This window comes from Salmo salar, chromosome 16 (genome assembly GCF_965601325.2).
Source record: "Salmo salar chromosome 16, fSalSal1, whole genome shotgun sequence".
Classification (NCBI taxonomy): domain Eukaryota; kingdom Metazoa; phylum Chordata; class Actinopteri; order Salmoniformes; family Salmonidae; genus Salmo; species Salmo salar.
In genome coordinates, this window is record NC_138306.1 from 5,068,457 (window position 1) to 5,092,138 (window position 23,682).

Genomic DNA, 23,682 nt, shown 5'->3' on the forward strand with positions numbered 1-23,682 from the left:
GGCTCTAATCTATGGATTTCACATGAGTACAGATATGCATCTACCTTGAAAAAAAAGATATCTTACAAAAAAGTAGGGGAGTGGATCAGAAAACGAATCAGTATCTTGTGCGACCACAATTTGCCTCATGCAGCGCAACACATCTCATTGGCATAGAGTTGATCAGGCTGTTGATTGTGGCCTGTTGAATGTTGTCCCATTGTGCGAAGTTTCAGGATATTGGTGGGAACTGGAACACACCGTTGTACATGTCGATCCAGGGCATCCCAAACATGCTCAACGGGTGACATGTCTGGTAAGTATGCAGGCCATGGGAGAACTGGGACATTTTCAGCTTCCAGGAATGTGTACAAATCCTTTCGACATGGGGCAGTGCATTATCATGCTGAAACACGAGGTGATGGCGGCAGATGAATGGCCATCGATAAAATGCAATTGTGTTTGTTGTCCGTAGCTTATGCCTGCCCATACCATAACCCACCCACAAACATGGGGCACTGTTAACCTGTTAGGGCTAGGGGGCAGTTTTGACACGGCCGGATAAAAAACGTACCCGATTTAATCTGGTTACTACTCCTGCCCAGTAACTAGAATATGCATATAATTATTGGCTTTGGATAGAAAACACCCTAAAGTTTCTAAAACTGTTTGAATGGTGTCTGTGAGTATAACAGAACTCATATGGCAGGCAAAAACCTGAGAAGATTGCAAACAGGAAGCGCCCTCTCTGACAAGTTGTTGTTCATCTTGGCTCTTTTTATTGAAGACTGAGGATCTTTGCCGTAACGTGACATTTCCTACGGCTCCCATAGGCTCTCAGAACCCGGGAAAAAGCTGAATGATATCGAGGCAGCCTCTGGCTGAAACACATTATCGCGTTTGGATAGTGGCTGGTCAGAGTACTCTGAGACTCACGCTCGTGCACGAGGGCACGAGATGTATTTATTTTCTCTCTCTTTGTACGTATACAGGCTTTCCCGGTCAGAATAGTATCGCTTTTTGACGAGAAAAATGGCATAAAAATTGATTTTAAACAGCGGTTGACATGCTTCGAAGTACGGTAATGGAATATTTAGAAATGTTTTGTCACGAAATGCGCCATGCTCGCCACCCTTATTTACCCTTTCGGATAGTGTCTTGAACGCACGAACAAAACGCCGCTGTTTGGATATAACAATGGATTATTTGGGACCAAACCAACATTTGTTATTGAAGTAGCAGTCCTGGGAGTGCATTCTGACGAAGAACACCAAAGGTAATCAAACTTTTCTAATAGTAAATCAGAGTTTGGTGAAGGCTAAACTTGCTGGGTGTCTAAATAGCTAGCCCTGTGATGCCGGGCTATCTACTGAGAATATTGCAAAATGTTCTTTCACCGAAAAGCTATTTTAAAATCGGACATATCGAGTGCATAGAGGAGTTCTGTATCTATAATTCTTAAAATAATTGTTATGCTTTTTGTGAACGTTTATCGTGAGTAATTTAGTAAATTCACCGGCAGTGTTCGGTGGGAATGCTAGTCACATGCTAGTCACATGCTAATGTAAAAAGCTGGTTTTTGATATAAATATGAACTTGATTGAACAAAACATGCATGTATTGTATATCATAATGTCCTAGGGTTGTCATCTAATGAAGATCATCAAAGGTTAGTGCTGCATTTAGCTGTGGTTTGGGTTTATGTGACATTATATGCTAGCTTGAAAAATGGGTGTTTGATTATTTCTGGCTGGGTACTCTGCTGACATAATCTAATGTTTTGCTTTCGTTGTAAAGCCTTTTTGAAATCGGACAGTGTGGTTAGATTAACGAGAGTCTTGTCTTTAAAATGGTGTAAAATAGTCATATGTTTGAAAAATTGAAGTTTTTGCATTTTTGAGGTATTTGAATAATGCGCCACGGGATTACACTGGCTGTTGAGTAGGTGGGACGCAAGCGTCCCACCTAGCCCATAGAGGTTAACAATGTTGACCGCACGCCCATACACGCTGTCTGCCACCTGCCCGGTACAGTTGTGTGATCACGCTCTCCGTAGCCGATGTGAGCAAGACCTTTAAACAGGTCAACATTCACAAGGCCAGACAGATTACCAGGACGTGTGTTCCGAGCATGCGCGGACCAACTGGCAAGTGTCTTCACTGACATTTTCAACCTGTCCCTGACTGAGTCTGTAATACCAACATGTTTCAAGCAGATCACCATAGTCCCTGTGCCCAAGAACACAAAGGTGACCTGCCTAAATGACTACAGACCCGTAGCACTCACGTCTGTAGCCATGAAGTGCTTTGAAAGGCCGGCCATGGCTCACATCAACACCATTATCGCAGAAACCCTAGACCCACTCCAATTTGCATACTGCCCCAACAGATCCACAGATGATGCACTCCACACTGCCCTTTCCCACAAGGACAAAAGGAACACTTAAGTGAGAATGCTATTCATTGACTACATCTCAGCGATCAACACCATAGTACCCTCAAAGGATCCTGGGACTAAACACCTCCCTCTGCAACTGGATCCTGGACTTCCTGACGGGCTGCCCCCAGGTGGTAAGGTTAGGGAACAACATCCGCCACGCTGATCCTCAACACGGGGGCCCCTCAGGGGTGCGTGCTCAGTCCCCTCCTGTACTCCCTGTTCACTCATGACTGCACGGCCAGGCACGACTCCAACACCATCATCATGTTTGCCGATAACACAAGTGGGAGGCCTGATCACCGACAACGATGAGACAGCCTATAGGGAGGTCAGAGACCTGGTCGTGTGGTGCCAGGACAACAACTTCTCCCTCAACATGATCAAGACAAAAGAGATGATTGTGGACTATAGGAAAAGGAGGACCGAGCACGCCGCCATTCTCATTGATGGGGCTGTAGTGGAACAGGTTGAGAGCTTCAAGTTCCTTGGTGTCAGCATCACCAACAAACTATCATGGTCCAAACACACAGACGTTGTGAATAGGGCACAACAAAATCTATTCCCCCTCTCGATGACTCAGCTGTTTCTACAGCTGCACCATCGAGAGCATCCTGACTGGTTGTATCACCACCTGGTATGGCAACTGCTCGGCCTCCGACCGCAAGGCACTACAGAGGGTAGTGCGTAAGGCCCAGTACATCACTGGGGCGAAGCGTCCTGCCATCCAGGACCTCTATATCAGGCGGCGTCAGAGGAAGGCCCCAAGACTCCAGGCACCCTAGTCATAGACTGTTCTCTCTGCTACCGCATGGCAAGCGGTACCGGAGCACCAAGTCGAGGTCCAAAAGGCTTAACAGCTTCAATCCCCAAGCCATAATATTCCTGAACAGCTAATCAAAGGGCTACCCAGACCCCTCTTTTTCACTGCTGCTACTACTCTGTTTGTAATCTATGCAGTCACTTTAACTCTACAGACATGTACATAATTACCTTAATTACCTCAACTAACCGGTGCCCTCGCACATTGACTCTGTACCGGTACCCCCGTATATAGCCTCACTTGTTATTTTACTGCTGCTGTTTAATTATTTGTTACTTTTTTCTTAAAGCATGGATGGTTAAGGGCTTGTAAGTATTTGGCCGCATGTGACAAATACAATTTGATTTGATACCTGGAATTCATCCATGGGCACACTTCCCCAGAATGCCAGTGACCATCGAAGATGAGCATTTGCCCACTGAAGTCGGTTACTGCAGTCAGGTTAAGTCAGGCTAAGACCCTGGTGACGATGATGAGCAAACACACAGTTTCATCAGCTGTCCGGGTGGCTGGTCTCAGATGATCCTGCAGGTGAAGAAGCCCGGAGGTGGAGGTCCTGGGCTGGTGTGGTTACACATGGTCTGCGTTTGTGAGGCCGGTTGGACGTACTGACAAATTCTCTAAAACGACGTTGGACGCAGCTTATGGTAGAGAAATAAAACATTCAATTATCTGGCAATAGCTCTGGTGGGCATTCCTGCAGTCAGCATGCCAATTGCACACTCCCCCAAAATTGAGCCATCTGTAGCATTGTGTTGTGTGACAAAACTGCACATTTTTGGGAGGCCTTTTGTCCCCAGCACAAGGTGCACGTGTGTAATGAACATGCCATTTAATCAGCTTCTTGATATGCCACACCTGTCAGGAGGATTCATTATATTGTCAAAGTAGAAATTCTCTAACAGGGATGTAAACAAATTTGTGCACAAGATTTGAGAGAAGCTTTATGTACATATGGAACATTTCTAGGATATTTTATTTCAGCTCATGAAACATGGGACCAATACTTTACATGTTACACTTATTTTTGTTCAGTAATAAATAAATATATATATCTCATTCAAAGAGCATACATCAGATGTTTGTTTAACACAACTTTAATTCTATTGTATTCAAATCTATGCTTATCCATCCTTCTGCTTGTATTGAGAAACAAAATGGATTACACCTGCCTGCCAAACATTCTATTGCGCTTTAGTAAAGGAATAATATTAAAGTAAATGTCAGGGACCGTGGATCAATATCAGAATCTCCCTCTCATAGCTATGCATTGTTGAAGGGTAACAGGTAAAGACTATGGCCTCATCCAAAAGCAGCCCTATAACCCATAAAGACTTCACCTCGATTCTTAAAGGGTTGAATAGGTATAAGCAATATGGTGGTAGTTCCACAATTCCCTCTGGTAAGCTAGTTGGAATTTCTGGGGAAGCCTGAAATGAAGGAGGGGAAGGAAGAGGGGTAAGAGAAGAGAATCTGGGTCTCTTCCTGTCCCTCACTCCTTTGATCAGTCTATTCTTAGTTCCCAAGCAAAGGGTCTAGGCTGAATGAGGGATTGGGAAGAGGAGAAGAGAAGACAGCGCTGTGTATGTGGGTGCTATAGCTGCAAGGGCTGGCTCACCCTGAGTGACCCGCCTACGACACGAGCTCAGCAGGCAGCTGGCTGACTGAACACACCACACCGCACACCTGCCGTCTCTGCTTATACACAACACAGCAGGAGCCCCAACCAAGGCCTCTGCTGTGTTGGCATGGGAATGTGTGCGTGGGTGTGGAAAAAAAAAAGTTTCACAGAACAAAACTGAGCACGACCGAGCTACTGCAGATATAGGTGGGCAGACAGGCAGAGGCATGGTGAGCTGTTATGTAGAGATGACTGGTTTTCAACCTATCGACTGTTTAGACAGCGACTCATCACGACGACATTCACAGGTAACAATAAAAAGAACAGATGAGGGCATCGTAACCTCCTGCCGTTACGATCGCCCACTCCGTGAATACACCGTGAGCCTTTTCAACTGTACTTATATGACTGTGAAACATTACTTCTTAACTGTATAGTACATTGTGTGTCTTATGTGCTCCTGGAAGCACAACGAATTTCCCTGCCAGGACAATATAGTTGGATGGAACGGAGTGAATGACTTAAGGTCTCTTGGTGCGACCCAATCAATGCGACTGAGCATTGATGTTTTCAATAGTGACAACTAGGCCTTTCCTTTCTTTTTCCAAGCTTGCACCCCATCTCATAGCTATGCATTGTTGAAGGGCAACAGGTGGAGGTTATGGCCTCATCCTGAAGCAACCCTACGCCTTTCACCTAGATCTTAAAATAGGTATGAGCAATATTGTTTCAATTTAACTAGGCAAGTCAGTTAAGAATTTGTTCTTGTGCTAATATAGTGCTAGTTCCACATTTACCTCTGATAGGCTAGTTGGAATTTCTGCCATATTGCTTATACCTAATAACCAATCCGTTCTGATGTAAATGTGTCTATGGGCTAGTGGGTAAATTCTAGGGTCGGGGGAAGGGGTTTAAGGTTATTCAGTCAGGGAGACCTAAAGTGTATGAGTGAGAAGAGATGATCCCTATTGGACACTGATGGGAAAGCCCGAAGTGGAGGAAGGGAAGGAAGAAGAGGAGAAGAGATAATCTACATCTCTGTCCCTGTCACCTCCCTATATCAGTCTATTCTTAATCCCCAAGCAAAGCGTCTAGGCTGAGCGCTGAACAAGGGGTCGGGAGGAGGAGGGGAAAAGACAGCGCTGTGTGTGTGTGTGTGTGTATGTGTGTGCTAAACCTGCCAGGGTTGGCTCACCCCGAGTGACCCGCCTGCTGTCAGCCTGTGACAGCAGCTCAGCAGGCAGCAAGCTCACTGAATACAACACACCACACACCCCTGCTGTCTCTGCTTATACACAACACAGCAGGAGTCCCAACCAGGGCCTCTGCTGTGCTGACATGGGACAGTGTGTGTGTGTGTGTAGAAAAAAAGTTCTACAACAGAACAAAACTGAGCACGACCGAGCTACTGCAGACATTGGTGGGCAGACAGGCAGAGGCATTTATTTTAACCTTTTCTTCTTCTTTTCTTTTTTTTAATCTAGGCACTTTTGGCTACTGGCCTAACACTCTAACCACAAGGCTACCTGCCGCCCCCAGGCATGGTGGGCTGTTATGTAGAGATGACTGGTTTTCAACCTACAGACTGTTTAGACAGTGACTCATTTAAAAAATATATATATATATATATATATATATATATATATATATATATATGTATATTTCACCTTTATTTAACCAGGTAGGCCAGTTGAGAACAAGTTCTCATTTACAACTGCGACCTGGCCAAGATAAAGCAAAGCAGTGCGACAAAAACAAGAGTTAAACAAATGTACAGTCAATAACAAAATAAAATTTGAAAAATCTATGTACAGCGTGTGCAAATGTAGAAGAGTAGGGAGGTAGGCAATATATATGCCATGGAGGCGAAAATAATTACAATCCAGCATTAATACTGGAGTGATAGATGTGCAGATGATGATGTGCAAGTAGAGATACTGGGGTGCAAAAGAGCAAGATGGTAAGTAATAATATGGGGATGAGATAGTTGGGTGTGCTATTTACAGATTGGCTGTGTACAGGTACAGTGATCGGTAAGCTGCTCTGACAGCTGATGCTTAAAGTTAGAGAGGGAGATATAAGACTCCAGCTTCAGAGATTTTTGCAATTCGTTTCAGTCATTGGCAGCAGAGAACAGGAAGGAAAGGCGGCCAAATGAAGTGTTGGCTTTGGGGATGACCAGTAAAATATACCTGCTGGAGTGCGTGCTACGTGTGGGTGTTAAGGTGACCAGTGAGCTGAGATAAGGTGGGGCTTTACCTAGCAAAGACTTATAGATGACCTGGAGCCAGTGGGTTTGGCGACTAATATGTAGCGAGGGCCAGCCAACGAGAGCATACAGGTCGCAGTGGTGGGTAGTATATGGGGCTTTGGTGACAAAACGGATGGCACCGTGATAGACTGCATCCGATTTTTGAGTAGAGTGTTGGAGGCTATTTTGTAAATGACATCGCCGAAGTCAAGGATCGGTAGGATAGTCAGTTTTACAAGGGTATGTTTGGCAGCATGAGTGAAGGAGGCTTTGTTGTGAAATAGGATGCCGATTCTAGATTTAATTTTGGATTGGAGATGCTTAATGTGAGTCTGGAAGGAGAGTCTAACCAGACACCTAGGCATTTGTAGTTGTCCACATATTCTAAGTCAGAACCGTCCAAAGTAGTGATGCTAATCGGGAGGGCGGGTGCTGGCAGCAATCAGTTGAAGGGCATGCATTTAGTTTTACTTGCATTTAAAAGCAGTTGGAGGCCACGGAAGGAGTGTTGTATGGCATTGAAGCTCGTTTGGAGGTTAGTTAACACAGTGTCCAAAGAAGAGCCAGATGTATACAGAATGGTGTCGTCTGCATAGAGGTGGATCAGAGAATCACCAGCAGCAAGAGGGACATCATTGATATACACAGAGAAAAGAGTCGGCCCGAGAATTGAACCCTGTGGCACCCCCATAGAGACTGCCAGAGGTCCTGACAACAGGCCCTCCGATTGACACACTGAACTCGTGAGAAGTCGTTGGTGAAGCAGGCTAGGCAGTCATTTGAGAAACCAAGGCTATTGAGTATGCCGATAAGAATGCGGTGATTGACAGAGTCGAAAGCTTTGGCCAGGTCGATGAAGACGGCTGCACAGTAATGTCTCTTATCGATGGCAGTTATATCGTTTTGGACCTTGAGCGTGGCTGAGGTGCACCCATGACCAGCTCTGAAACCAGATTGCATAGTGGAGAAGGTACGGTGGGATTTGAAATGGTCATTGATCTGTTTGTTCACTTGGCTTTCGAAGACTTTAGAAAGGCAGGGCAGGATGGATATAGGTCTGTAAACAGTTTGGGTTCAGAGTGTCTCCTCCTTTGAAGAGGGCGATGACCGCGGCAGCGTTCCAATCTTTAGGGATCTCAGACGATACGAAAGAGGTTGAACAGGCTAGTAATAGGGGTTGCAACAATTTTGGCGGATAATTTTAGAAAGAGAGGGTCCAGATCGACTAGCCCAGTTGATTTGTAGGGATCCAGATTTTAGAACATCAGCTGTCTGGATGTGGGTGAAGGAGGGGGGGGGGGGGGGGGGGGTGGCAGCCAGGTGGAAAGCATGGCCAGCCGAAGAAAAATGCTTATTGAAATGCTCGATTATCGTAGATTTATCGGTGGTGACAGTGTATCCTAGCCTCAGTGCAGTGGGCAGCTGGGAGCTGGTCTTATTCTACATGGACTTTACAGTGTCCCAAAACTTGTTGGAATTTGTGTTACAAGATGCAAGTTTCTGTTTGTAAAAGCTAGCCTTAGCTTTCCTAACTGACTGTGAATATTGGTTCCTAAACTCATGACGACATTCACAGGTAACAATAAAAGAACAGATGAGGGCATCGTAACCTTCTGCCGTTACGATCGCCCACTCCTTGAATACAACGGGAGCCTGCAAGGAAATATAGTTGAATGGAATGGAGTGAATTACGTAAGATCTCTTAGTGTGACCCAAGTCGGGGGTTACAATCACACTAAAGCCATGTGTTCAAATCAAGAGGCTGATGGGAACATTGATCTCTCCTCCCTGATGGTAATGAGAGGCACAGCCTGTACCTCAGGAGGACAGGGTCGAACACAGATCCATTAGGGGACATGAAGGGCTTTCACGCTGCACGTTCTTTCTTAGCCCTGGGCTAAGCCAAAAAGTGTGCAGACAATGGGACTTAGCCTAAGAGATGTAGCATATTGAGAATGATCTTAGACTCTCAACAACCAATAGGCTATGCCGTGATGAAGGGATTGCTGTGTGTGTCATCACTCCAAATAGCCAGGAAGTAAACAGATTCCAATTCCATTTTTATTTCAGTTTATTTCCTGAATTGACTGAATCAAAATGGAATTGACCCTAATCCTGATCCCCATATTGTCCAAGTTTACACAGCTGAAAGGAGACCAGCATTGCCAGTTTACTGAAGCTAAGAGTGGCCTACTTTTCCAGCTTGACACCGTTCTCCAAGGGGCTGGCCAAAAACAGCCCCCGAGAATTCCCTTCTCTGACACAGGCTTCCTACAATACCCGATCAAATTACATTCTCCCCAAAAGAAGGAGTGCTGATGCCTGTGTCGCTGCTTAGATTGAAGGAATTAAATAGTACATAGCTTATCAATTCAACCTCTATCAAACATGTTGACAGATTTTTACTTCAAGTTCAAAACGCACAAAAAAAACGAGTTAGTCATTGGACAGGGAGCCGAACCAAATCAAGCTTTATTTATACAGCACATTTCAGGCATGAAATGCAACGCAATGTGCTTTACAGCAAAAATTTAAATAAAAGCTGAAATATTTAATACACAAACAAAAGATAAAACAAAAAGAATGGCAAACTGAACTACTAATGAGCACCCTAAGGAAAAGCAAATCTAAAAAGAGGTTTTAAGTTATTTTTTAAATATGTTCCCAGTTTCAGCCCCCTCAGGTTATTTGGCAGGTTATTCCAGAAGCTGGGGGCATAATAACTAAAGACTGCCTCTCCATGCCTCTTGGTCCTAGGCTTTGGGATAGTTAAAAGGCCAGTACCAGAGGACCTGAGGGACCTACTGGGTACATAACTTAAAAACATGTCTGACATGTGTTGGATTGCACAATCTTGGATTGATTTGAAAACCAATACAAGAATCTTAAAATGAATTCTAAAACTCAGCCAGTGCAGAGACCTTCAAACCAGTGAAATATGTGTTCTCCGTCTGGTCTTGGTCAGTACCCGTGCTGCAGCATTCTGTATGTTTTGCAGTTGAACAATGGCTTTCTTGGGTAGGCCAGACAGGAGAGCATTACAGTAGTCAAGCCCGCTTGTAATAAAAGTGCGGATTAGTCTCTCTGTATCAGCCTGAGAGAGAAACGGCCGCACCTTGGCAATGTTCCTCAGGTGGTAAAAAGCTATTTTGATCACATTCCTAATGTGTGATTTGAAATTTAGTTCAGAATCTAAAATAACACCTGGTGTTTTATCTTTGCCTGTGAATTAAAAAGTGTGGCTAGATTATCACTCTGTGCTTTGGCTCCAAAAACAAGAAACACCTACAGTATGCATGTAACACCCAGGCCATTGATGACAATCTTGAAGAGGGAGAGAATCTTTTGAAGAACTGTCTTCCAGTCTTCCATTTGAGGAATATGCCCTTCAAAGTGAGTACTAACATGCTCCCTGTGTGCATCATAACTCATCCACAGCAGAGCAGGCATCAAGTCAAGCAGCACTAACTGTAGGGCAGAAATAAACTCTGGTAGAATGTGTCTGCACTGAAAAAGTATAGTAGTTCAAGCATGAGAGAATATGTTGTGAGAATAACAGAACTGTGAGCAGAACTTTTGTCCCAACTACAACAAACAGTACTAATGGGATGAAACCCATCCCCATATGTGTGTATTTTTCCTTTCCCAGTTCAAAGGTCAGTCTAGCTTTAATAAAAGCCTCTTCAGCACCTCCAATGTTTTGAGCTTTTGTAGACTTCTGACCTGTGTGACAGTAATGAGTGATTTACGTTGAGGAGTAAAATAGGCATTTTTTTGGTTGCTTGCTCATTTTTATTTTGACCTTTTTTGGAAGTACATAACGGACGTAAATGAAGATTTTTGCTGAGCAAAACTTCATAATTAGTGAGTAATAAGTATTTTGACATAACGCTTGCAAAGCTGTCTAATGGGAGTTTGAATCGGAGCTTCCTGGGCGTTAGACAGGAGACACGTCATACTCATCTTCCACATCCTGAACACACAGATTCCGGGGAACTGAACACCAGAGATCTGAAGTGATTTATTTACGCAGAGCTGGTATTTAAATATCACCATCATATTTGAAAGTATGTGAACACCCCTTCAAATTAGTGGATTTGGCCATTACAGCCACACTCGTTGCTGACAGGTGTATAAAATCAAGCACACAGACATGCAATCTCCACAGAGAAACATTGGCAGTAGAATGGCCTTAATGAAAAGCTCAGTGACTTTCAACGTTGCACCGTCATAGGATGCCACCTTTCCAACAAGTCAGTTTGTCAAATTTCTGCCCTGTTAGAGCTGCACCAGTCAACTGTAAGTGCTGTTATTGTAAAGTGGAAACGTCTAGGAGAAACAACGGCTCAGCTGTGAAGTGGTAGGCCACAGAACAGGACAGCTGAAGCGCGTAGTGCCCTGTGCACAAAGCGAGGTCTATTTAGAAATGAATGGTTTGTCGAGATTGGTGTGGAAGAACTTCACTGGCCTGCACAGAGCGCTGACCTCAACCCCATCGAACACCTTTGGGATGAATTGGCACGCCGACTGCGAGCCAGGCCTAATCTCACAACATCAGTGCCCGACCTCACTAATGATCTTGTGGCTGAATGGAAGCAAGTCCCTGCAGCAATGTTCCAACATCTAGTGGAAAGCCTTTCCAGAACAGTGGAGGTTGTTAGAGCAGCAAAGGGGGGACCAACTCCATATTAATGACCATGATTTTGGAATGAGCAAGACTTTTGGTTATATATATAACCAAAAGTGTGTGTATATGTATATATATATACACACACACACAAGGTTCTGACTTAAGAATGTCAGCATTCAAAAGAAAAAAGCCTTTCATTAGGCAAAACCTGTCTTAACCAATAAGCACAGGTGGGTGGCTCAGATACAGCCTCCCTTTGAGTTACCAAAAGGTGAACTAACTAGAACATCCCCAAACACATCCCCAAACACTTAAATACATTTGGCAACACCTATTCTTGGCACCCAGGCCAGGTATATGTATGCATGCTACAGTGCGTGCATTCACACAACATTAAACATGGAGAAACCAGACACATGCTCCCCAAACAAAGACTACGAAGAAATTGACAGTAAACTGGTAAATGTAATTAAATTAACAAGTTCATCACAATTGTTGCGCAGTTTTGAGCTCTCCAAAAAATGTTTCCACTCGGAGAATGAAAATGGTAGGAATGTACTATATTTAATGAATGATCAAAACGACCATAACCCAACAATTGACACAATTAAACAAATAGCGCGCACGAATTGGAGTGAGTTCGAATAAAGTGGAGAGAGACGTGCCTACAGCGCATCTTCGCCACACAACCCCTACCCTTATTCTGATCGCCATTTTAAATTGTTTGAAACAACTTCCTCACACATAAGCAGTAACCTCATACATTGTCAGTCATTTTCCCCCTTCAACTGAAATCATTACGGTTCAGTATTTCTAACCGCTTCCCTTAAAAACGAACCCAAACTAATGGACATGTGACAGCAAGGCAGAATGGCACATTCCAAATGAGCACTGGGTATCATCATCATACATATTGACCAACATGGTATGTTCATTTGGTGAATGTAGATTGGTGGAGCAAATAAAGTATCATCATAGCATTTTCCCCAGGGCAGATGAAGACTTTGCCCAGGCCCTAAACACTGTCCACTAACCTTTTGGCGATGCGGGGGGCATAAACTTCCCTGCATGGGCCTTTGTTGAAGCAGGTAAGGGAACATTCTCTGCCTAATGATGCACAGTGGACACGGGATGTCTCCAGAGCCCCCAGCAGTGACAACTTCCATGCCACACCCAGGAACATTTTGCGGTACAGTTATTTTCTCTCCAAGACCGGGGAAAGGGTCAGAGCACACAGCTCGGTCATAATCAATTCAGTGTCAGTCAGTAACTAGGTTTCCATCCAATTGGCCACAGATTTTCATGCGAATATTCAAAAATCTCCATAAATCAGTGTGATGACGTAGTGCACAAAATGCCCTTTTTTTCTTACGTTTTTATGTACCTAATAAAAAGTTGTTTCCATTACATTTTCAACTCTGATAGTTTGTCACCAAAACTGTTGCGTTAAAATACCGACCAGCTCAATTCAGTCTTATGTAGCAAAATTTGAAATTGTTATTTATTCTTTTTTTTTACATTTTTTTTTTTACATTGGATAAAAGTATATCATACACTACAGTTGAGGAACAATGGGAAAGTAATTCTGCTTTGAAAGTCAATATAGATAGATGTTTTTTGGAGCCAACCTTTCAATCATTTGACCTTTTATTATATAGGGACAAACTAAAACTGAAGGGGGCACAGGTTTGAACTGAGGGTGCTAAGCCCCCTTCAACCCCCCTCTTGAAGCCGGGTACAGTCTGGTCTTTCCCCTGCATGTAGGTGAAATTAGCCACTTAAAGTTTTCAGGCCAAGTGATCATAATCTTCTGGCAACTAAAAAAAATACCCCTGACTTGCCCAATGGGCAAGTGCCTTTCGTGCACAGGAGGCTGCTAAGGGAAGAATGGCTCATAATAATGGCCGGAACGGAACCAATGGAATGGCATCAAACACCTGGAGACCATGTGTGTGATGTATTTGATACAATTCCACTCATCAAGCCCTTTCTCCCCAATTAAGGTCCTACTAACCTCCTGTGCTTTCTGTTATCATACATGAAATACAGCATAGACGTGATCATAAATCAGCACAAGTATTACAATCTTCTGCATATATTCAATGTTATCCAGTCTGACCAGACAAGAACTTAAGTCAATGCATTTAATAAACAGGTGCTGCCATATTTCGGCTTATAGACTCAATTTGATGTACACGAATAAAGAAAAGCTCAAGAGAATCTATTCTGTAATCCAGGTGCATTGAGTTGAGGCACCACCTTGGGCAAGCGCCATAACCTACCAGAACTAATCTCTGACCAAAATAACCTTCCATGCTATGAGAGATAAATTGAGATAACGTCGTATTATACAGGGTCGTGTCCGATTATCCATCAAACACCTGCCACCATAGAATAGACCGATTATTGACCGTTTTCGCACGTGCTGTCGAATTGTTGCATCCAGAAAGTAACTTTCGATTTCAGAAACATTTGTAGGAAATCATAAAGCGTTAATTAACATTTGTAAAAAAAATATTGCAGGTAGGCTGGCTATTGGTTATCACAGGCCATATCGTTTATACGTCGTTGACAACAGTGGAAATCCGACTAGTTCATCTAAATGTGCAACGGAACACGATGACAATTGCATTTCCGCTACGGTTACATTGTATTATTGTCTTGTCTGTCAAGTAAACCGAGTCGAAGACAAAAGTTTAAGTGTGAACACCCTCGGTTCTAGAACGGAGTAGGATAAACCACATTACTCACGTCCCAAGGACTTCTTTGAACTCGAATACATGCTTGATATCATCGACATTCTTCTTCCAAGATCCATCCCCGCCCGACTCTCCGTTCTCCTTCGCCATGTCGCCACCAGGGAAGACCGAAGTGATTAGATTCACCGTTTTCCCACCTCCTTGTGCTGACCCAGTGAGGAAATACGGCCCCGACTTAAATTCGTGACTGATATCACAGAGTTTCTGTCTGAGTGTCGCCCAATTCTACCGCGCATCGCTCAGCCAATCCATACAACAGGTCTCCTACGGTAGCCCTACCACCAAATCACACGTAGCAGTCTACCTGCACGTTATCAGACTAGCCTCATCTTGACGGAATTCAACGGGAGCTTCCTCGTTGTTCTGTCTCCTTTTGGTTTGGAACAATTAATTCTACCTCTTCAGATTCTGTTTAGGCAATGCTACTTGATCGAAAGATGACTCCGGTCGGCGGAGTTGATCGGTGCGTGTATGTGAACTGAACCGCTATTCTAGTGAGTCACGCTGCCTGCTGACCGCCCCCCTTGTTGTTATACCAATAAGGGGGAGTGGGAGGCTGCTCTCCTCTATTGTCCATGTAGCCGACAGAGTGCGTGGGGATGAGGATAGGTAGGCTACGAGTGAACGATTGGTGTTCGCATTGCACCAAATCCATGACCCACTGACTTGCCTAGTTAAATAAAAGATTAAATAAAACAAAAACAAATTGTAGTACGTAATGGCTATAGTTGACATGCAAGTGGGCTTTTCCATGAATACAACTATGGTGACAGTGAACTATGTGAAGTCCTTCTAACAACATGATTACTCTGATCCAACCTACATGGCCTCAACTAAGCCAAAAGGTGTGTACGTTTTCTGCATGTACACTATATGCATGTGCCTGGTCGATGTTATCACATTCAGCAGTCATCCTTCTCTAATATATCATTATGAGACAGATACTTTTTATTTCCCCAAAGCAAAAGGGACATCGCCATTGCTGTTAGCTGAGATGATTATATAGAAAACCAGTTAAATCTGTTAATTAAAGTGTCAGAGATTCTGAAGGAAGTGCAATTGGTCTTCTGGTCATTGCAATGTGTTAATGAGATGGTGGCGCCTCACCGGTCTGTCTCACTGGGACAGACTGGTTCATCTCGGAGCAGAGCACTGAAGATCACATCCTTAAGCTTTAGGCCTGACCGCTGCACACAGTTTAATAGCCAAACAGAGAGATCAGGATGGCCGAATAAGGCTACCACAAAAAGCTTCTTTCTCTAAATTTTTGCACAAATGTATTTACATCCCTGTAAGTGAGCGTTTCTCCATTCCCAAGATATTCGATTCACATTACATGTGTGGCATATCAAGAAGCTGATTAAACAGCATGATCAGGTGTACCTTGTGCTGGGGACAAAGGCCAAGCTAAAATGTGCAGTTTTGTCATAACACAATGCCACAGATGTCTTAAGTTGAGGGAGTGTGCAATTGGCATGCTGACTGCAGGAATGTCCAGCAGAGCTGTTGCCAGAAAATGTAATGTTCATTTTTAGGGATGCACGATATAACGGAATCGGCTGATATTAGCTAAAAATGGCAACATCGGCTCAATGTCTAGTTTAACGCCGACGTGCAAAACCAATGTCAAGGCTGACGTGCATACCTGTATAACGTAGGTAGATGACGTAATGACGGCACGAAAAATACAGCGCTGCACGTGCAAAACACAGCATTCCTAACCTAGCCCACAATGTCTGCTGTGTGGATATATTTAAGTTTCAAAAGGAAGATAACAAAAAAGGCCATATGCAAAGTTATTCTGCTATTATTTCCCGAGGAGAGAAAGTGAAATTAGTGAAAGTGAAATTGTTCAATACCACAAACCTAATTACTCATTTGAAAGTGCATCACCCCCAGACGTTCAGCAACTACTTAGAACAAAAGCAGAAAAAAAACTAGGCGCACACTTCCAACAACTACACAAGTTCAAGTCGAGCAGTCATTTGAAAGAAAAATACAATTTCAGTGAGACACCTCAAAGGCGAAATCCATTAACGCCAAGATAATGGAATTCATTGCCCTTGACAATCAACTGTTCTCTGTCGTGGAGGATGTTGGCTTTCGCCGACTGGTCGAGTACCTCAAGCCCCTGTACACACTACCAAGTAGGCTCTATTTTTCAGATGTTACCCGACAGAAGTTACACAGTATAGTTGAAACGCACATCCATGAGCTACTTGTTATGGGAGTCACTGCTATTAGCTTCACGACTGACATTTGGACCAGCGAACAGCCCCATGAGCATGCAGAGTCTGACAGCACAGTGGGTCGACAAGGATTTCGTACTGAGGAACGCTGTATTGCATGCTCAAGAATGTGCTGGTTCTCATACCGCTGCTGCCATTTCAATGGCATTTGAGAACATGTTTGAAACTGGGAAAATCCCCAAGAACAAAGTACATGCTGTGCTACGTGATAATGCACGTAACATGACAAAGGCTTTGGAAAAATGCGGACTCGCCAATTTGCCATGCATGGCACACACGCTGCAAATGGCTGTGAACGAAGGTGTTTTGGCCCCAACGTAGCATATCTGACACAGTGGCAACAGGTAGGAAGATAGTGGGTCATTTTAAACACTAGCTTACAAGCAATACAGGAGCAGCTTGGAGTGAAAAGGAAAAGGCTTAAGCAAGACGTTTCCACCAGATGGAACAGTACTTTTTACATGATGGAGAGCCTGCTGGAACAAAAACGAGTGCTTGGCGTGTACACAGCTGACTAGGAGTTACCTGCAACAATCAGTACAAACCAGTGGATTCTCATTGGAAACATGAACACACCCCTAGCTCCAACTGACTCGAGAAACTGACTCAACTGCGTCTGCAGCAGACGTGATACCCTCTGTCAAGACATTGAAACGCCTGCTCAACAAAACTGCCGACAGACCGTGGGGTTAAAACTTGCAAAAGAACTCCACTAGAGGATTCGTTGGCAGTCTCTCTGAGCCTCTACAGTGTCGCCACCATGCTCGATGCTAGGTACAAGGACCACTACTTTGATGCAGACAAGAAATGTTAGATGCAGACAAGAAATGTTAGATGTTTACGTGAAATGTTAGACAGCTGGACATGATGGAAAACGGACACACTGACAGTGCGCAACGAGGAAGAAAGACCACGGACAGACAGAGCTGAAACTTCACTGCTTGATGTGTATGATGAAATCCTGGTTGAGAAAGAACAGCGAAACAGCACAGCAAGTAAGTGAAAGAAATAGGTTGATTATGTTTTACTGGTAATGGGGACATGCATAAATGCCAACAAAATACTTTTTTGGTCAGTGTATGTACAGTTGAAGCCAGAAGTTTACATAAACTAGTTTTAATGACTTCAACCTAAGTTTTTCAACCACTCCACAAATGTCTTGTTAACAAACTATAGTTTTGGCAAGTCGGTTAGGACATCTACTTTGTGCATGACACAAGTAATTTTACCAACAATTGTTTACAGACAGATTATTTCAGTTATAATTCACTGTATGAAACTACCCAGTTCTTCCATGGACTTCATACTGTTAGGTTATAAATATCAGAGTAAGAAATTGACTGACACTATGAAAGCTCCAACCAAGTTTATTCACCCATTGGGTCAACACAGCTGCATAAGACAAAAACTATTTCCACCAGTTGTAATAAACTCAGCAAAAAAAAGAAACGGCCCTTTTTCAGGACCCTGTCTTTCAAAGAGAATTCATAAAAATCCAAATAACTTCACAGATCTTCATTGTAAAGGGTTTAAACACTGTTTCCCATGCTTGTTCAATGAACCATAAACAATTAATGAACATGCACCTGTGGAACGGTCGTTAAGACACTAACAGCTTACAGACGGTAGGCAATTAAGGTCACAGTTATGAAAACTTAGCACACTAAAGAGGCCTTTCTACTGACTCTGAAAAACACCATAAGAAAGATGCCCAGGGTCCCTGCTCACATGCGTGAACGTGCCTTAGGTATGCTGCAAGGAGACATGAGGACTGCAGATGTGGCCAGGGCAATAAATTGCAATGTCCATACTGTGAGACGCCTAAGACAGCACTACAGGGAGACAGGACGGACAGCTGATCGTCCTCACAGTGGCAGACCACGTGTAACAACACCTGCACAGGATCGGTACATCCGAACATCTGCGGGACAGGTACAGGATGGCAACAACTGCCCGAGTTACACCAGGAACGCACAATCCCTCCATCAGTGCTCAGACTGTCCACAATAGGCTGAGAGAGGCTGGACTGAGGGCTTGTAGACCTGTTGTAAGGCAGGTCCTCACCAGACATCTCCATCAACAACGTCGCCTATGGGCACAAACCCACCGTCGCTGGACCAGACAGGACTGGCAAAAAGTGCTCTTCACTGACAAGTCACGGTTTTGTCTCAGCAGGGGTGATGGTCGGATTTGCGTTTATCGTCAAAGGAATGAGTGTTACACCGAGGCCTCTACTCTGGAGCGGGATCGATTTGGAGGTGGAGGGTCCGTCATGGTCTGGGGCGGTGTGTCACAGCATCATCGGACTGAGCTTGTTGTCATTGCAGGTAATCTCAACGCTGTGCGTTACAGGGAAGACATCCTCCTCCCTTATGTGTTACCCTTCCTGCAGGCTCATACTGACATGATCCTTCAGCATGACAATGCCACCAGCCATACTGCTCATTCTGTGTGTGATTTCCTGCAAGACAGGAATGTCAGTATTCTGCCATGGCCAGCGAAGAGCCCAGATCTCAACTCCATTGAGCATGTCTGGGGACCTTTTGGATCAGAGGGTGAGGGCTAGAGCCATTCCCCACAGAAATGTCTGGGAACTTGTAAGTGCCTTGGTGGAAGAGTGGGGTAACATCTCACAGCAAGAACTGGCTAATCTGATGCAGTCCATGAGGAGGAAATGCACTGCAGTACTTAATGTAGCTGGTGGCCACACCAGATACTGACTGTTACTTTTGATTTTGACCCCCCCCAATTGTTCTGGGACACATTATTCCATTTCTGTTAGTCACATGTCTGTGGAACTTGTTCAGTTTGTGTTTCAGTTGTTGAATCTTATGTTCATACAAATATTTATACATTAAGTTGGCTGAAAATAAACACATTTGACAGTGAGATAACTTTTTTTTTTGCTGAGTTTATACATCTCCTCCTCTCTAAACATTACATCTTTATTGCTAGGCAGGAACTTAAGCGATACGTGCAATAAACTGTTCCTTCTCCCTTAATGTGACCTGACCTCGACCCCCGTTTCCTCACTAATCCACAGCTCTCCACCCTTATCGGTGCCTGCCAACATGTGATCGTCTTCCCTGCGCTCACTACATTCCAAGCTTAATTGCTTCTACCGTATACATTCCTCCTACAGATACCCATTAAATTCTGGTGTATAAACCAGACTATGGCACTCCTCATGTCTCTAGTATAAAGATGAACAATATTTAAAGTTTAGAAATCCAAACCCATCAATACTCACCAGACATGTCATCCATTGAGCTTGTTTGGGATGCTCTGGGTTGACAGCATGTTCCAGTTCCCGCCAATATCCAGAAACTTCGCAAAGCCATTGAAGAGGAGTGGGACAACATTCCACAGGTCACAATCAACAGCCTGATCAACTCTATGCAAAGGAGATGTCGCACTGCATCAGGCAAATATTGGTCACACCAAATACTGACTGGTTTTCTGATCCACACCCCACTTTCTTTTTTTACAGGTACCTGTGACCCAGTCATGTGAAATCCATAGCTTTGGGCCCAATTAATTTATTTGAATTGACTGATTTCCTTATATGAACTGTAACTCAGTAAAATCTTTGAAATTGTTGCCTTTATATTTTTGTTCAGTTTATATGAAAAAAGGAGACGCGCGATGCAGGTGTGAATGGCTTTAAAGACAAACAAAAAGGTGAAAATATAGTTTATTTATTTGAGAAGATTGAATGTTGCCATTTCATTATACTGTTGTACAGTGCATTCAGAAAGTATTCAAACCCCTTGACTTTCCACATTTTGCTACGTTACAGCCTTATTCTAAAATGGATGAAAAAATATTACCCTCATCAATCTAGACACACAATATGGCATAACGACAAAACAAAAACAAGTTGACATTTTTGCAAATGTATTAAATTAAAAAACTGATGACATTTATTTAAGTATTCAGATCCTTTACTCAGTACTTTGTTTAAACACCGTTGGCAGCGATTACAGCCTCGAGTCTTCTTGGGTATGACGCTACAAGCTTGGCACACCTGTATTTGGGGAGTTTCTCCCATTTTTCTGAGCAGATCCTCTCAAGCTTTGTCAGGTTGGATGGGGACTATTTTCACGTCTCTCCAGAGGATGTTCGATCAGGTTCAAGTCTGGGCCACTCAAGGACATTCAGAGTCTTTTCCCGAAGCCACTCCTGCATTATCTTGGCTGTGCGCTTAGGGTTGTTGTCCTGTTGGAAATCAAATTGTATTGGTCACATACACATGGTTAGCAGATGTTTTTGCGAGTGTAGCGAAATGCATGTGCTTCTAGTTCCGACAGTGCAGCAATATCTAACATGTAATCTAACAATTCCAAACAACTACCTAATACACGCAAATCTAAGTAAAGGAATAAGAATATATACATAAATATATGGATGAGCAATGACAGAGCGGCATAGGCAAGATGCAATAGATGGTATAAAATACAGAATATACATATGAGATGAGTAATGCAAGATATGGTGAACCTTCGCCGCAGTCTGAGGTCCTGAGTGCTCTGGAGCAGGTTCTTATCAAGGATCTCTGTACTTTGCTCCGTTCATCTTTCCACGATCCTGACTAGTCTCCAAGTCCCTGCTGCTGAAAAGTATCCCTGCAGCGTGATGCTGCCACCACTATTCTTCACCGTAGGGATGGTGCCAGGTTTCCTCCAGAAGTGACACTTGGCATTCAGGCCAAAGAGTTCAATCTTGGTTTCATGAGACCAGATAATCTTGTTTCCTATGGTCTGAGTGAACTTTCAGTGCCTTTTCGCAAACTCCAAGCGGACTGTCATGTGCCTTTTACTGATCAGTGGCTTCCGTATGGCCACTCTACCATAAAGGCCTGATTGGTGGAGTGCTGCAGAGATGGTTGTCCTTCTGGAAGATTCTCCCATCACCAGATGAACTCTGGAACTCTGTCAGAGTGACCATCGGGTTCTTGGTTACCTCCCTGACCAAGACCCTTCTCCCCCGATTGCTCAGTTTGGCCGGGCAGCCAGCTCTAGGAAGAGTCTTGGTGATTCCAAACTTCTTTGATTTAAGAATGATGGAGGCCACTGTGTTCTTGGGACCTTTAATGTTTTGGTACCCATTCCCAGACCTGTGCCTCGACACAATCCTGTCTCGGAGCGCTACGGACAATTCCTTCGACCTCATGGCTTGGTTTTTCCTCTGACATGCATGGTCAACTGTGGGACCTTATATAGACAGGTGTGTGCCTTTCCAAATCATGTCCAATCAATTGAATTTACCACAGGTGGACTCCAATCAAGTTGTAGAAACATGTCATGGATGATCAATGGAAACAGGATGCACCTGAGCTCAATTTCAAGTCTCATAGCAAAGGGTCTGAATACTTATGTAAATTAGGTATTTCTAAACCAGTTTTCGCTCTGTCATTATGGGGTATTGTGTGCAGATTAATGAGGCATTATTAACAATATTTGGACTGATGTTGAGGATGAAAGTTAAACAGTAAAAACTATAGCACATCATTAAGAGAACACTAAAGAATTCCTCAGCCCCCAACCTGAGCCAATCTTCTACTTTGAAGAAAAAAGATGATAAACTAGATGATAGGTCATTGAAATGAAATCATAATACTCTGATGTGTGGCTACATATGAGCAACTAAAAGTGCCTTCATAATACGATCATGTTATAAACTTAGTGTCTAAGGCAGGGGTGTCAAACTCATTTTGTGCCGGGGTCCGCATTTGGTCCTCAATGAGGTCTGGAGGGCCACACTGAAAATGTATTACATTCAGCGATGTCGTGGTAACAAAAAAAGTTGGTGGGTAAACTCTGTTCGCCAGTCACGGTGAAGGAAGTAAGGCTCCCAACACGTTCAATGCATTTTTCCGCAAAAGGTGGGTATGCCGATGATCATTTCTACAGTTTTGATTTGGTTTTAGTCATTTGAAAGAATATTGAGTTCATCTTCGTCCCCCCCCCCCAAAAAAAAATGATATACACAGTGGGGAGAACAAGTATTTGATACACTGCCGATTTTGCAGGTTTTCCTACTTACAAAGCATGTAGAGGTCTGTAATTTTTATCATAGGTACACTTCAACTGTGAGAGACGGAATCTAAAACAAAAATCCAGAAAATCACATTGTATGATTTTTAAGTAATTAATTTGCATTTTATTGCATGACATAAGTATTTGATCACCTACCAACCAGTAAGAATTCCGGCTCTCACAGACCTGTTAGTTTTTCTTTAAGAAGCCCTCCTGTTCTCCACTCATTACCTGTATTAACTGCACCTGTTTGAACTCGTTACCTGTATAACAGGACACCTGTCCACACACTCAAACAGACTCCAACCTCTCCACAATGACCAAGACCAGAGAGCTGTGTAAGGACATCAGGGATAAAATTGTAGACCTGCACAAGGCTGGGATGGGCTACAGGACAATAGGCAAGCAGCTTGGTGAGAAGGCAACAACTGTTGGCGCAATTATTAGAAAATGGAAGAAGTTCAAGATGACGGTCCATCACTCTCGGTCTGGGGCTCCATGCAAGATCTCACCTCGTGGGGCATCAATGATCATGAGGAAGGTGAGGGATCAGCCCAGAACTACACGGCAGGACCTGGTCAATGACCTGAAGAGAGCTGGGACCACAGTCTCAAAGAAAACCATTAGTAACACACTACGCCGTCAGGGATTAAAATCCTGCAGCGCACGCAATGTCCCCCTGCTCAAGCCAGCGCATGTCCAGGCCCGTCTGAAGTTTGCCAATGACCATCTGGATGATCCAGAGGAGGAATGGGAGAAGGTCATGTGGTCTGATGAGACAAAAATAGAGCTTTTTGGTCTAAACTCCACTCGCCATGTTTGGAGGAAGAAGAAGGATGAGTACAACCCCAAGAACACCATCCCAACCGTGAAGCATGGAGGTGGAAACATTCTTT

At 43.7% G+C, this 23,682-nt stretch overlaps 1 protein-coding gene across 2 annotated transcripts in view; it reads right to left on the reverse strand.

Moving 5' to 3' along the window:
• Positions 1-15,037, reverse strand: part of LOC106573059 (calcium/calmodulin-dependent protein kinase type 1D) — a 52,293-nt gene extending 37,256 nt beyond the window's left edge. The window contains exon 1 of one of the 2 annotated variants that reach the window (XM_014147712.3): positions 14,492-15,037. In XM_014147712.3, the coding sequence (XP_014003187.1) occupies positions 14,492-14,589 (98 nt within the window). In that variant the 5' untranslated portion in view covers positions 14,590-15,037. The remainder of the gene's footprint in view (positions 1-14,491) is intronic. The other variant, XM_014147711.3, reaches the window with a different exon arrangement.
• Between the last annotated feature and the right edge of the window lie 8,645 nt (positions 15,038-23,682).